General features: G+C 42.2%; 1 protein-coding gene across 1 annotated transcript in view; it reads right to left on the bottom strand.

Annotated features, from left to right (window-relative positions):
• The window catches only part of LOC118792002 (exostosin-1), a 181,822-nt gene that overhangs the window by 18,063 nt on the left and 148,598 nt on the right, over positions 1-15,161 (bottom strand). Inside the window, exons 5-8 of the mRNA XM_036549677.1 lie at positions 12,105-12,224; positions 9,274-9,406; positions 4,700-4,818; positions 3,711-3,806 (exon numbers count right to left, since the gene is read on the bottom strand). Coding sequence (XP_036405570.1) covers positions 3,711-3,806; positions 4,700-4,818; positions 9,274-9,406; positions 12,105-12,224 — 468 coding nt within the window. The remainder of the gene's footprint in view (positions 1-3,710; positions 3,807-4,699; positions 4,819-9,273; positions 9,407-12,104; positions 12,225-15,161) is intronic.

Raw genomic sequence — 15,161 nt, 5'->3', positions numbered from 1 at the left:
AAGATGCACCTGCATCGCTCTCCCTCCTCTTTTGAATCAACATACTCAGGAAACCACAGAAACATACTGTATTAGACACTCTCACAATATAGAATCCCTTGAGCGCAACCATAAAATTGACATATCCAATTTTTCATGCCGGTACATACAGTGCCAGTACAAAGAACTTAACCATGACCCACGGATAACTCTCCAAATCTCTAAACCCAGTGCAATAACTTCAGGCTTATAAATTAGAGAGAGATACACACACAGAGGAACCCTGTTAAAACCCCCAATGGCTGTTCAAAACTAAATCAGATATATTGAGCATGTTGTGATTATAACAGGATTCATTTAACACAGAAACCTGTGGCAAATTGTTAATAAAAAAAAAAAAAAAAAAACACTTGGATGTGCTTGGATATTAAGTGAAGGGATATTGTCAAGGTTCAGCTTTACAGATGTATGGGCTGGGCGCAGGCACGAGAGTGAACAGCTCAATTAGGCTTTGACAGGCTCTGGTGGAGGGAAGCAGGCTTGCCAAAAGGCGAGATGATGGTGTAATGCCAGTGGAACACCACGGCGATCCACAGTGTGGGCGGGGGTCAATTTAATTAGCCTTCGCATGAGAAGTGATTTGAAGGTGTAAGAAGAGGGTGTGCTGCAGCCCACGCCTGAGGATGAAAACATGAAGGAAATCGATAACGTTACAGCCTAGATTTTTAATCGAACGGCAAAGGCTGACCTCTACAGTAGCGGAGCTGATTAGTGTTTTCACTCCACTCTTTGTTTTTCCAACGAAATGGAAAAAAAAAAAAGATACTTTATGAGTGGGAGCACCTGCATTAATCACAGCTGTTTCACTGCCGGGTTGCCTCTCTCTCTCTCAGATTGAATGTGTGTGATACTCCAGACAGCATTCATTGAATTAACGTTGCGCTGTCTTTTTCCACTGATGCAGCAAAAAAGGATCAGTTTTTACAAAGTCATTAAGAAAGAAGACGAAACGTATGTCCAAACATCCTGCAGGATATTCATTTACCACAAGACCTGGGGACCAGGGAGGAATTGCAGTGACAACAGTAAACAGTAGACACACATTAAACATAGATGGCAGAGTTTATGTTCTTCTGTACTAAGAAGACAGCCTTATCTCTAGCAATTCTTACAATTTGACAACTCATATGTGCTGCAATCCATTTGAACAGAGTGATTTTTACTGGAGCAAAACACAATGGTAAAACATCTAGCTGAAGGATACGATGAAACGGAAGTCCCATCTGGGATTCAATCCCACAGTTCTCTGGGCCACATCTCAGTGGGCTAACTACAAGATTGTTGCTGCAGTTTAACATGGTCAAAATATGGATTTTTTTTTTTACTGAAAATCCCTAGTTTATGATGATAGCCTGTAATGGAAGTGTTTTTTATTGCCCTTGGTATGACCCCTGACACAAGAAAAGGAGAACATGAACATAAACAGAGGAGACCCTTGCCACTTCTGAGGAAAAGGCTCTAAAGATCCATGGGAGTGGTGAAATATACAAATGCATTACTGTACCAGGCTTATACACAGAGGGTATCTGTTCCTGACACAAAGTGAAGAAAGAGTGAGAATGAGGCTGGGAGCATGGAGTGCTGCCTGGTGCGGATATTAGAAACAAATCCGTGAATGTCGAGGGTCTCCTGTACAAAATGCAAACCTTCCCCCAATGATATCTTCTCACAGTCCTCGGATTTATGCTGACTGGATCTTTTAACTCCTCACTTCCAACACGGCAGGCTTTTAATGTTCGTGGGATGGGGCTGAGCAAAAAAACAAATACGCTTCAACAGCTGCCTTGTTATGGAAGTACACTCAGAGCAAGCAATTAAGGGCCCTGAGATGCCTTTTAAAAAAGATGTTTATTGTGACTGGAGGAACACATTGTTATACACTGTTGAGTGTTCGTGGATACAAACGGAATCAATTAGGGTATCTGCCATTGGGGTTTAAGGACAAACTCCTGGCTAAATGGAGTCGATATTCTGGGCGCCACTGGAGTGCTAGTATGATGAGAACAGCTGTGCTTGCTGGAGGAGGGAGGACGGAGAGAGAGAGCAGGGATTTGAGCGATGGCCCACCATGGAAAAAACCCCCGCACACAGCAAGCACATCAGCCCTGATTGGGATTCCTGGGCTCTGAGCTCAATCTGCTCTCCAAGCCAAAAATTAAGCGAATGTCCCTAATGTGGGACTTCTGAAGAAATCAGCTATTAGGTTTCATGAGAGCCCTTCTTTTCAAGTCCAGATGGGACCTCAGTGCTAGACAGCGCTGTTGGCCGGCACGCTGAGTCACACGTGAAGCCAAGAAACTCAAGCTAAATTTCCAAGGAAAAGCTTACACTGGTGGCAAAAGAGCCACAAAATTTATTCTAACATGTCCATATGAGAAGGAAAGGACAGACTACAATATGGATGGATGGATGGGTTGGTGAATACACGTAGTTGATTTTAGGATACAGTATATGCATTCAAACTGGAGGAGGGGGTGGGGTCAGTTCAAATGTTTCAATTTTTCAACAGCATCACTGAGTCTGCCAGTCCTCTTGATCTGTTCATTCCAGCAAACATGTATGAAAGAGGGATGTCATGATTTCTTCATGTACTTCAGCAGCCTCATATTTAGACTACCTGCCCAGGTACACCTTAAGGTTGTTGGTTCTGCTCCCCTCCTTGTGGTTCCCAGGGCTTTAGAAAAGGTACAGCTTTCTGCCTGGCTTTAAGCGTTCAGAGATATTAAAGACAAATCAGGAAAAGCTTTGATCTTTTGGCCCTGCCTACATTATATAACCAAGTTCAAAAACCCTTTTTCCCGTCAGTGCTGGCATAGCTGGGTTAGGCCATGCATACTGCTGCCAAATGACTGTGGTTTGTTAATCACAATTTCTGTTCTTGAACTCTGCAATAAAAACTATCCCACAATACTCAAACATGAAGTTACTGAAATATGAAGCAGGATGTGTATACTGAGGGACAAAATATATGATACCTAGTTTGTCTTGCTAAACAGCACATATTGTTTGTCAGCACCAAGCTTGCTTTGCAGTGTGGTGAGATTAAAGTTTTAGCCAGTAATCATGCAATGTTTATAGTTTTTATTCAGTGATATTTGCTGACAGTGAATGAAACTGCTTAGCTGAGCTCTGTTTGGTGCAGAACATCATGATGCAGTGGGAGATTCTACAGGTCTTCTGACCATTTAGCTGACCATTTAACACAATCTTTTTAAAGCCATTTTTGGATCAAACTCCAGAGAAGGATTCCATAACCACGAACAGTGTTTGGACCCATAACACAGTTATAAGACTCTGTCCTACAGACATGGCCCGTCAGATGTCTGCACTAATACAAGGCTTCCATGATGTCTGCACTAATACAGGGCTTCCAGAATTGTCCTAAATTCCTCATTGACTAAAGAGTTAAATTCCAGCTGAAGTGGCCCATTTCTTCCCTACTTGGTGCCATTTTCCCCAACATCCTTCCACCAGACCCATGCTCATAACCCCCCGTTGATCTGCAGCCATGCAAGACGGGTTTCAAACCCTCACGTTGATGTGAGAGTTGTCATAGCTCACGGCCAACCCTTGCACGACAGAAACAAGGAAGTAGGTCGACATCTAAAAAAGGGAGAGCGCCAGGGGCGCTAATCCTGAGGTTCAAGTAACGCACGACTGGGCAACCTTACCTTCCTTTCTCCCTCGATGACTGTGATAGGCACTGAGGTGGAGGGCCACTTGCTGTTGAGAGGTAAGGGCTTGTCACAATTCCACAGCACTATTATCTGTGGACAAGAGTAGCCTTCTGTTAAACGGGGGCGAGGCGTTGCACACAAGTCCATACTTCATGGTGCTTCTTTTCAGTTGTTAAATACCATGTGAATCTCTGCACTGTGACATTTCTGTATAAACAATGCACAACATGACAGGGCTTGGATTATTTCATTGCTAAGTCGTATTCAGTTCCATTCGTTGGTTCAAGCTGTCAAGACCGACTGGCGCTAAATGTTTTAATATGCATGAGGCACAAAACTGATGTGTCTCTTCAACTGTTTCTGCCTCTGTGTCGCTATGGTATTTTCTTTAGTCTTCCATATAACGCAGAAAATGAAATACAGAAAACAGAAGACTAGAGAAGGAAAAGTACTTGACTAATTTCAAAGAAAATTACAATTTTCTGCAATTTGTTTGTTACGTGTGAGAAATTTTAAAAAGAGCATTTTGCTTTTAAAATCAAAAATACATTTAAAATAAAACTTGAATGAAGTCATTATAATGGGCAATACCAAAGGTTGGGCTTGGGTTTGAAACCACTGTAAAATAAAACTGAAAATACCCAAACTGCCTGTGCCAGTGTTTCTCTACGTGTGATATTCCCTGTTCATATTCTTCTTTTCAGCCACATTCAAATATCACAGATTCAGACTATACTAATCTGCTACTGAGAGCTTTGAGGTTTTGGATACAGCATGATTTTGATCTAAAATTACATACAGTCCTTGCTTTATGGGCTTTCTGCGTGCTCTGTCAGCGCCCGCCCTGAAAAGACTCCCTGCTTCACAGTGACTGCATTTCGTTGCCTTGTACTTGTTACATGTGTTATGACAATAAAGTTGAATCTAATCTAATCTAATCTAATCTGTAGGCCAAACATGGACTACCACATCTCAACCCTCACCTGTGCACAGAACTTGGATTTGGCTACAGCGATGATCAGCTTCACCACGGGCTGCAGCTGTGACTGCAGTGGGGTCACAGCCTGGATGACGGCCGTGAACTCCTGGGACGGGCTTTTACCTGGAACCACACAGTCAGACAGGCAGTGTCAGTGTACGGATACCCATAAATTCCTAACACCCAGCTGGGGGAGGTGGGGGTTGACTAAAAGCATTCCCGATCTGTCTGTGTGACATGGGCAGTGCACTCTGCCTCTCCGGTGTACCACTCTTCCTGTCCATTATGGCTCTGCTCTCCAGATGGTTGCTGGAGCAACACTATTCTCCCATCATGCAACTTGTTTTTTTTATTATTTCACAGAACAAGGTTGTTGCATTAGGGAATGTCGCCAGTGCCTTGGCTAAGTGTGCATCGGTGTAGCATTTTGTCTTGTGTTGTCACACATTCCATTTTCACAAATTGAATTCCAGAATTTAAAATTTCAAATGCTTTGATTTTTTTGTGGCAAAAAATCCTTCTGTGGGGGTGGGGGGTGGTAAAATATGAAAAACAGCAGGATGCAACGATTTTATGAAACATTATATCATCTACTGTAAAGCAGAACATTGTCTTAATTCTACAATATGTAAGATGTGTCATTAGAGTGTTTAGAGTCAGTAGAGTCAGTCAGTAGAGTAAGTCATTTGAATCCAACATAACTCATGATTAATCTGTGAGGCTTGTACACCAACCACTGAAAGACACTAAACAAAAGACTGACATGAAAAGGGAGAGAAAGAACAGAAATCAAAAGTTTTAGGTTTACTCAACCAGACAAAATTGTATTTTCAGTTTCTACAAGGTAGACTGAAACTTATCCATCATTATTTATTTTCTATCGTTGACCCATGTACACCTTAGTTACCCACCACCTTAGGCTCACGACCATATAGCTGAACTTGCTTAACTGCAGCAGATCACAGTACTTATCATACACAATGGTTTCCTGCAATGGACAAGAAGCTGTCCTGGAGGTTGTTTCTGTTTTGGCGGGAAGTTGCACTGAAACGGCAGGGGATTGAGGCATACAGAAAGGTCAACACTGCTCAGGAGGAGATCACAGGCTGAGGGGCATCAGGCAGAGAAGCAGCATGTAAGGGCATGCACTGATTAATATTGAGAGGGTGACGGTCCTCTCACCTAACCTACAAAACTGCTCTCAGACAATAGAATAGAATAAAAATCAAATGTACATTGCAGCAGACCGTGCTAATCGTGCCAAGTGATTGAAGCAATTTGGAGGGTTTTCGACATTCACCCGTAACAGAAACCGAGACCGTAGCCAATCAGAGGCAGACTTATCTGTCTCCCGGCAACTATAACTGCTGCACTGAGAACACCAAAGTGACCTCTTGGTGGAGAGCCGTGTGATTCCTGAGCTGTGCAGGAAGACAGCTTTGACCTCACGGTAACCTTCAGTGTTTTTTTTTTACAGCAATTAGATGTGAAGAGTTCCAGTGACAGGTCCAAGAGCTGCAGTCTTGTCACACAAAGGGACCATAAACCGATCTTCCTTTTTTTTTTTTTTAATCTGGCAATCTATGGTTTTCCCAGTTAAGACACAAATACTAAGGGGTGTCAAATACGACGCAGATGTGTTTATAACACCTTTAATAAATATCCCTTTTTTCCAATATTTAACCATTTTACCACATTTATGCACTTTTAACACTAAATGTTTACACATTCCAATTGCACATGTTATGCTTAAATATAGAATACAGAGAGATATTCATCTTAAATGTAAGATGATGTAAATTAATACATGTTGGAAAAGGCATTTTACATTGAATTTGCCACCTCATACAAGAGAATCCCATGAAACATTCTCAAAGTCCCTGAATTGAAAAAAAAACCCCAATATTTTTAACGCCAATAAAATTCTGTGACTGTAATATATGGTAATACATTAGTAGGTAGCACTTTACGTTCAGGTTACCTTGGTTAACATGTGCCAATGTATTAGTTATCATGTATATAGTATTAATTTATACATTTACCGAGCATGGATGGGCTTACGTAGACATCAAAAACATGAATGTTGTGTCCTTGATGCCAAAAGTCAATGCTAAACCACAGCACTGTAATGCAAACACGTGAGGCCACCACAGTGGGCCCATTTAACCCTGAGTGGGCCCATTTCCTGCAGCACAGAGCAGGCGAATTTTAACATCTTTCATAGTGAGGATACTTATCATTTCAAACGCACAATGAAATTTAACAGACCACTTTATAACACTGGACACATTATGGAGTTAATTGTATTGAGTAAATGTTAAACTGTTGGAGCTTTTTAGCATTACAAACTATAAAGTGTCACAACCGCTGTCAAGGTGCTGATCCTGCGACGCCCATGATTGCGGGAGCTGTCCAGGGTACTCCGTATTTGACACCTCCTCATTACTCATTTTTCCATTGCTGGAACCAGGCTGGCTGGTTTCATTCCGTATTACTGGGCTCCAGCTCATGCTAGCCTGGTACCAGCTCTCCGGTGGAAAAAGCAGAGTGCAGGATTTCATTATCAAAGTTATTGTAAAAAGGCCACCTGCCCACTCAACTCAGATTGTTACACAACTGTACTGTGAAGATAGATAGAACAAGCTTTTCCTTTAAGGCCAAATTATTTTATTTTAAATCGGTTTCTCAAACAGAGCAACAAAGATTACATCAATTGTGAATACATGTTTATCTTAGCAATAGGATTACAGTAGCCTATCCATGCCCATGCTAAACCATTATAATGTATTACAAGCTGTCATAGTACTTTAGTTAGACATTGGTGTGAATTATACAGTAATTAGACGGGTCTGATCGTTACTGCTTTACTATAGGTGCACAAAGACAATGAATTCATGATGAAGTACCATGAGTCAATGCCTAACAGACTGTCATCACTAATTAGTTGCTCATGGTAAAGGTGTACATGATAACACATACATCAGGTCATGTTAACTAATGTTAACTTAACCTTAATATAAAGTGTAACCCATTAGAAATGTAGACTAAGAATATAAATGGTACGTAAGAAATTCAGTCCAATTCAGGTTTAAAAAAGAACAGCGACTGCAAACTGCAACTACAAAGTAAAAAAATCATGGCTTGTGGAAAAATAATATAGGTTATTAGAATGACATTAGAGGCGATGAAATACAGTCATTAAGTGAGGTGTGAAAAATACAAAAAAGTTTGCTATAGAATAATTTTCTGTCAACACCTTAATGCTAACAATCTCATTTGTGCTCTCTGAGGACAAACGGCCATTTAATAATTTTATGTGTGTAGCTGTAACTGTGCATCTTGATATCTCATTCATCTAAATTTAATTTGAAACCGTCTAGCAAACATCTGGAGAAAACATATGTGTGAATTGGGATCTAAATATAATCTGACTTTGTATGTCTACAGCAGAATAAGAATCCCTTTTTTCAATAGATGATAAAACCAGAGACATCAGTGCAGTTGCCTTATGAAGATGCATGTTTTTCAACAATACAAAATGGATATCTGGAGTCTTAACACTGGTGTGATCATTTGCTATTGCAGTCCAACACAAATGAAATCTCATTGAAACATGCTTCTGGTCATTTTAAAGGCAGTAAATTGTTATTAAACACCATCACTGAGAAAGTATACAATTAAGCAATCATCAAAGTTTGAATATGTATTACTTATTTAATAGCTGCTTGAAAATTAGTGTAAATATTCACTGCAATCACATTTGACAGTTGGTCCTGTTCTCATAATTTAACATGGTTTCAACTCACTTAACTGGTTTGATGCCAGGTGACTGAGACACACACATCCTCAAGATGGAAATCATACCGGGGATTATGTCAAATTATTAAAATAATGTCTGCTACATATTTAATACCTCAACCAATATGCTAATAAAAATAGGTAATATATGATGTAGCAATGGCATAAAAGAAACCAGAGGCTTTGAAAGTCATGGGGAGCTTTTAAACCAGTTATAACAATTCTTAGCCACCAAAACTGTGAAATGTGAAACTAATTAAATGCTGTGTGTGACTAGTGTTCATAGCATTGAAGTCAGGCTATTTACTCAGGATGTGTGATGTTGATTCAATGTCCCGGCATGAAACATACTGCTTCTTCCCCTCCCACCCACTACTGCATAGGGGAAGACAAGCATCTGTCTGAGTTATTGTTTCATTCAAATTTTCCAGCTTGTAGGACCCCAGCACTTTTTATTGCTGGAAGCTTAATCAATCAGAAGGGGAAAATATGCTGTACTGCACCATATTTAATGCAATGGACGCAGTGCACCATGCCAAAGGAGGTCAGCTATATTTTTCAGCTTCCATTCTCTCTTGATCCACTGCGTTTACTGAGAGCAGCCTTTATTTCTACAGTTTAGAATGCTGATTAATTGACAGACAAAGACAGCATAAAATGTCCGTGCTTAAGAGCTTAAAAGCAGTACTTTACATTAAATATGATACGGAATGGAATATGTAGGAAGATGTATGTGTAGCGCTCATATCCATCAGAAATAATTTGCAGCTTTCAACTCACCCAGTATGGAGTAGTAAAATGGAAACACTGCCGGGTCTGAGGAGAACTGTGGCAAAACATACAGCCCGCCAGGCAGCGAATTCCACATCAACCTGTTTCTTGATATGTGTGAATATATTCTGTCCTGGATTATCTGAAAACAATTAGGTACAAAAGAAAGATATGTTAAAGGAATTACATGCCTGTTCCCCCGATGGAATGTGTACGTGCTGCAGCACTCTGTCGAATGTGAACTCCTATTGTGTGAAAGACCCTGTGGTGTAGATAAAGCTCTTAGTGCTATCAATCCAAAACACCCTTTCCACCTTTCTTCTTTTAAATTAAACACTTTGATTTTGGCACTGGCATGTAAAATAATGTATCCCTCTAAGAACATGCAAAATCTCAGATACTCAACAAAGAACCAGAGCAAACAACAAGTACACATGCATTTATCATATTTGTTATTAGGCTACGGTGGCCACACTATCTGTTAACCTTGAACCAGCTCTCAGTGTAAACTGCTGAAATTCATCATATTTATAACATAACATAAAATAATAAAAAACCGTGCAATGTTTACACATAAAAATGTAAAACTCCCACTATGCAACCAAACTGTCCGTGTACTCTGTACTGCTGGTCCCAATGCACAGCAGGACTGCCTGTATATGACAGCCCGCACTACTGGTCTTGGGTCTTCTTTCCACCACCCTTCATACGGCTGCCTCACCATCCCATGCCCCATACCCTCCCGCTCCTGCTCAGGGAGACTCTGTTGTAGTTCCAGGCTGTTCCTGTGGATCAGAGCTGCTGGTTCTAATTATTATTACTGAGAGGACTTAATTAGAGCCCCTGCCTGCTTTCCCCGCTGGGGGAGTCACCTCCTCTCCAGCATTAGCCATGTCACAGGCATTAGTGTGGACCTGCAGGTGCTATTGCCACTGTACCAAGCACTTTAGGTCTGCTTCCCCCCAAGGCTAAGGTACGTGTGCCTTGTGGCAGTAGGAAAAGGAAGAGTCAGTTCTGATAAGCCTGGCTAAATGGGAATAAAACTACAGCGTTTTAACTGTCTATTTGTCGTGCTCCACAGAGCACAGAGAAGCGCAGTGGGCTGTTTTTCAAGGAAAGATGTTGAGGTCCATTCACCAATCTGAATGCAGAAATAAATGGGAAACAGAAAGAGCCTTTTGATCTATTTGGGGAATTAGCTGGCTTTTACAGGCAACCTCGCAGAATGTTGTGTGCCTCATTGTGAGAGAGCAGGCCTTTTGAATGCTTAATTTCTCCACTTTTCTCTTTGTGAAATCGTGTGTCTGCGGGTAATGCCGGTTGTTCAGAGCTCCCACACAATAGTGAGTACCAATGGAAGCGGGCTGGATTCAGCCTCTGGTGGAATTTGATATGCACCTGGTGAAGTCCGCTTGAGGCTTCACATGAGACCCATGCTCGGCTCCAATCCCAGACCCAATCCATCAGGAAACGAAGCAGCCCCAGCTTTGAAGCGTCACAACAAAAATGTTTGCCATCTTTCCTTGACGCCTCCCCCCCCCCCCCCCCCCCCCCCCCCCCCCCCCCCCCCCCCCCCCCCCCCCCCCCCCCCCCCCAAGCACCACTTTGGGTTCCCTTTGATATTATGTCCTGAGATTCAGGTGCAGCACAAGGCAGAGCTTCAGGGGGAAAGAGTTGATAAATTAAGGGCTGAGGCATTGCGTCGAGGTATTGCGGATCAAATGTAAAACAAATCGCAACCAAAACAACTCCGCCCTGCAGAGATCAGGAAAGTTTTGTGAGTTCTTATTTCTTCGTTTTTTTTTTTGCTTACGAAAAGAAAGCACGAAAAAACATTCTGCCCAGAACAGTGCTGACACGTTTAGCTTTCTGTGCCATACTACAGAAGCAGAAGGAGTCCAATTGCATTCTGATGTTTGGCTCTGCAAAGTAAATTGTCCTGTGTGTTAATCTGGTGGCTAAACAGATCTTCCAAATCAATGTAAACAATCCCAAACAGCACAGCCATTCTTCAGCATTTCTAGATGCTCAGAGAATGGATAGCTGAGACTAATACACATTGGGGGTGAGAGATGGCAGCCACAAAGAAGGGGACACTGCATAAGCTTGTGAGATAAGGGACAGGCAGGGATCTTTCATCTTCAGTATCCTCACAATGACAGATTGAATCTTCATTGAAATGAATGGCTATAATGCACAGGTGAGTGAGGCCCCTGTCTCCGCCACCACCTTATTCATTTAGATTAGACACTAAATCAGGACTGACAATACTGTTTGTTGTTATTTTAAGAATCACTGTCATCATTTTGTCGTTCTCTTTCGGGACGTGTGGGAATGGAGATCCGGCAAGACAACCAGAGGGCTGTTTTTAATACCGCCCGCAGCTGCCTGCTATGAGCCAGAGTGTCTCAAAGCATTTAAGACGCCTGAAGAAGCCACTTCACTGCAATATCTTTTGATCACTGCAGGTCTTGACTCCGATTGTGTGAATGGATTAGATGAAAGCATCCACTTTTCTTTTTACCTCTGCTTCCTGAACAGTCAGAACCGGGAGAGATAAAAAAAAATAAATAATAACAATAGACACAGCAGTCACAGAGCTCCCACTTTTCCAAGAGAATATACTTTCCCATTGGAGGACAGAAACAAACCAATGTAATTAATAACATTGCAGGCACCGACATTGTCCTACAGCAACCATCAATTCATACAGTGGGGCTTGTGCACATTTTAAAAAAGGCAATCCATTATCCCCGGAGCCTCCTGTCTGGCCCCCGATCCTCCCCACACCCGCCTACTGGCACTAAAAAATCAACAATTCTATAAATGGGAACACTTACCTCTAATGTAGTTAATACTATTTTTGCCACCGAAGAAAAATAAGCATCCCAGAGGAACTGAGTCTGCTGCCTAAGCGCCAATATTTTGTCATGGTCCACGGATCTGGTAATTGAGGGAATCTGAAAAAGCAAAAAAAAAGAGAGAGAGAGAGAGAGAGACAGTGTGAGGAAATTAAAGTGGGCTGCCAGAACATGGGTTATTCTCTGGGCAGACACAATTACAAGAATCCCTGACTCCCATGGGAAGCTAATGGACACACTCCTACCTCCTTCCCCCAGGTGGGGGGTGTGTGTATGGTGGGGGGGGGGGGGGGGGGCGTGTAATGACACCTCTTCCGTAGCGCTCCTGCATCCGCTTAGCGGCTCTGATTGGGGGGAACCACTGCCCCGTTGCAGCTCCTCTTCTGCTTTTTCATTTGAGCATGCCAGGAGGTCACGGGAGAGCTGACGTGTGACTGCAGGGCCGCCGGTGAGCGCACACGCGTTATGATGATGGTGTGTAATGAAGGTGTGTGTGCGCACGGAGACGCCGCAGCGAGTCTCAGAGCGGGGAAATCGAATGCACAGAGCGTAGGGGTGAGTAGGCAGACAGCATCGTTTTACCCCGTTTTCGCTGGTTTGCTGCACGCCCCTCTCCCTTCCCTAGCCCCCGGAATGAATTCCAAATGTACAGAAATGCAGGAAAATGCTGCTCTGGGCAGCAGTGAGACTTAGCATTGAGGAGGAGACCTTGTAACCTAAAGGTTGCTAGTTCCATTCTCAGAAGGGGCGTTGCTGTTGTACCCTTGAGTGAGGTACTTAACCTGAATCGCACCAGTAAATATTGGGCTGTATAAATGGATGATATGCAAACTACGTAAGTCGCTCTGGGTAAGAGCATCTGCTAAGCAATTACGTGAAAGCCCCATGCAAGGGCATAGTGCAGAAGCAAAAGGACGCCAAAGCGCATCCATGTGTTTAATGACCATTGACAGAGTGCCTCCACTTTGACCCCAGTCATTTCAACCACAGCGGCAGTGACCCCCAAAAGTGGCAGCACTTTACGGCAAAGCCCAACGGTGACAGTACACGGCGTTTTAATAAACACAGAAGCTGGATATAAATAACTGAAATTAAATTACACCCCCCCCCCTCACCCCCCACCCCCCTCCCCCATTAGTGTTCATGTGTCTTCTCTGTCTGGGAATAACCGACCCCTCTTGTTTTGCTGGTTATCGAGGTTCATTCCTCAGAATAATTGAATGTAATGAGATTCTGTTCTCCCAGCAGGTGCAGCAATTCTGTTGCAATATAGCATTAGAGTTCTGTCTTTCCTTAAAGCCTCACTCCTGTTCCAAGCACAAGGCAATGCAAGCGTAATGCGACTGATTACCTAAAACACATCAGATGTTTAATAGTCTTCTTGCTATACACAGACAGAAAAAGCTGATAAAACTTAACGACAGCAAAATACACCTCTGCACACATCTTACATGTTTACACTACTACAGGCACAGAATACAGTAGGGGGGCATTCAAACTACCCAGCATGGTGCTTTTCCCCCAATTTCAGCCACAAATTTCAGCATTTGATCAAGTATTGTTACTGTTTTCAATACTTGATCAAATGCCCCCATGATAACTGAGCAATACAGTGTGATATGACTTGTATCTACTTTTTGATTTCAACAAGTGGGGCCCTCATAGTACCCTATAACCACCATTGAGGTTTTAAAGAAATTGTTGATGTTGAATTGCAGCTTCAACAATACTGAACAAAATATCTCTATAAACTATATGATGTTAATAGTTGGGGTAATTTCCAACAAACTGCAATTATTTAGTGTAGGTAGAAAGAGTGTACTTCACGCCAGAATAGGTTCACGTACATCTCTGTCTTGCACACGTATAAGTTTTCTACAAATACAAAAGCAGTTAAAACATTTTCTCAGAATTTGTGCAGACATTTCTCATGAATAACCACAAAACAAAGAGACCCATACTAATCAATTGTGCACTTATAATTTCCCTTTATTGCCATCCTTTATTGTGTTAAGACACATTTTTCCTTCTAGCCAAAAGCTCGAGGGATAGTGCTTCTGTTATGGGTGCTGTCTGTGAGCAGTCCATCAAAATCTTGTAATTGCTTAATTTAATTAGTAGCGGCAATCAACTTTGTCTCATATGGCAATGGTATCATTAAGGGTCCTTTCTGTTTTGTTTTAATAGACAAAACGTTCCACTGAGTGCCTGGTTGTCAAAGCACACAGTCCACAACCTAAAGATATCCAACAATAATTAGCAAGTGAAATACTTTTTAGAAGGGTGACTTTGTTGCCATGGGCAAAGAGACAAAAGGCTTTGCATCCATGAACAGACTTCTTTTCAACACCGCACAATCACAAATAATTACAGGACTCGCGCTAAAACCATTGCCGGCTTTTAATATTTCTCGCCGCGGACAGTTCAATTGTCTGAATACAAATTGAATTAAAAAACCACATTGTTCCACTCGTGTATTTATCAGCAGTCTGAGATGTGTTTAAGATTTCAATAAGATTTCAATGGCTCCTGGGTGTCTGTTGAGGTCAGCGGACAAGAGCAAGAGCCTTTATTAATCGCTGTAATTACTGACTCGGAGACGGAAGTGTTGAGGGTGGGGGTGGGGGGTGGGCATAAAATCTCTGCAAATTCTGTTCCATATTCCCTCCCATCTCCTTCCTCTCCCCACAAAGCTTTTAATTTTCTCATTTACTTTCATGTCTTTGGTGACATTTCGCCTCTCGTATTTCAAACCGTCTTTTTGCCACATTAATTACCCGCTACCTGGAAGCTAAGAAAGGGCAGATAGGTAGCAGCTGTTAATAAGTTCAGTAATTAAAGAATATAAATATCATACATCTTTCAGAACGTAATTAATGGGGTAGTTTATTGATATAGGGCCCTGGCTCTGGGAGATGTATGTCATATGGATAGATTAATATGTGCAGGTACGCTTCCATTTCATCATGCCCGCAAACAGCCCTTGCAGAAGCCACAGGTAGAGGTGGAACAGTGACAGCTCTCTCCCCTGGTTAT

This window comes from Megalops cyprinoides, chromosome 17 (assembly GCF_013368585.1).
Source record: "Megalops cyprinoides isolate fMegCyp1 chromosome 17, fMegCyp1.pri, whole genome shotgun sequence".
Classification (NCBI taxonomy): Eukaryota; Metazoa; Chordata; class Actinopteri; order Elopiformes; family Megalopidae; genus Megalops; species Megalops cyprinoides.
The sequence above is the reverse complement of the archived record's forward strand: the minus strand, read 5'-3'. Positions and strand labels throughout refer to the sequence as shown.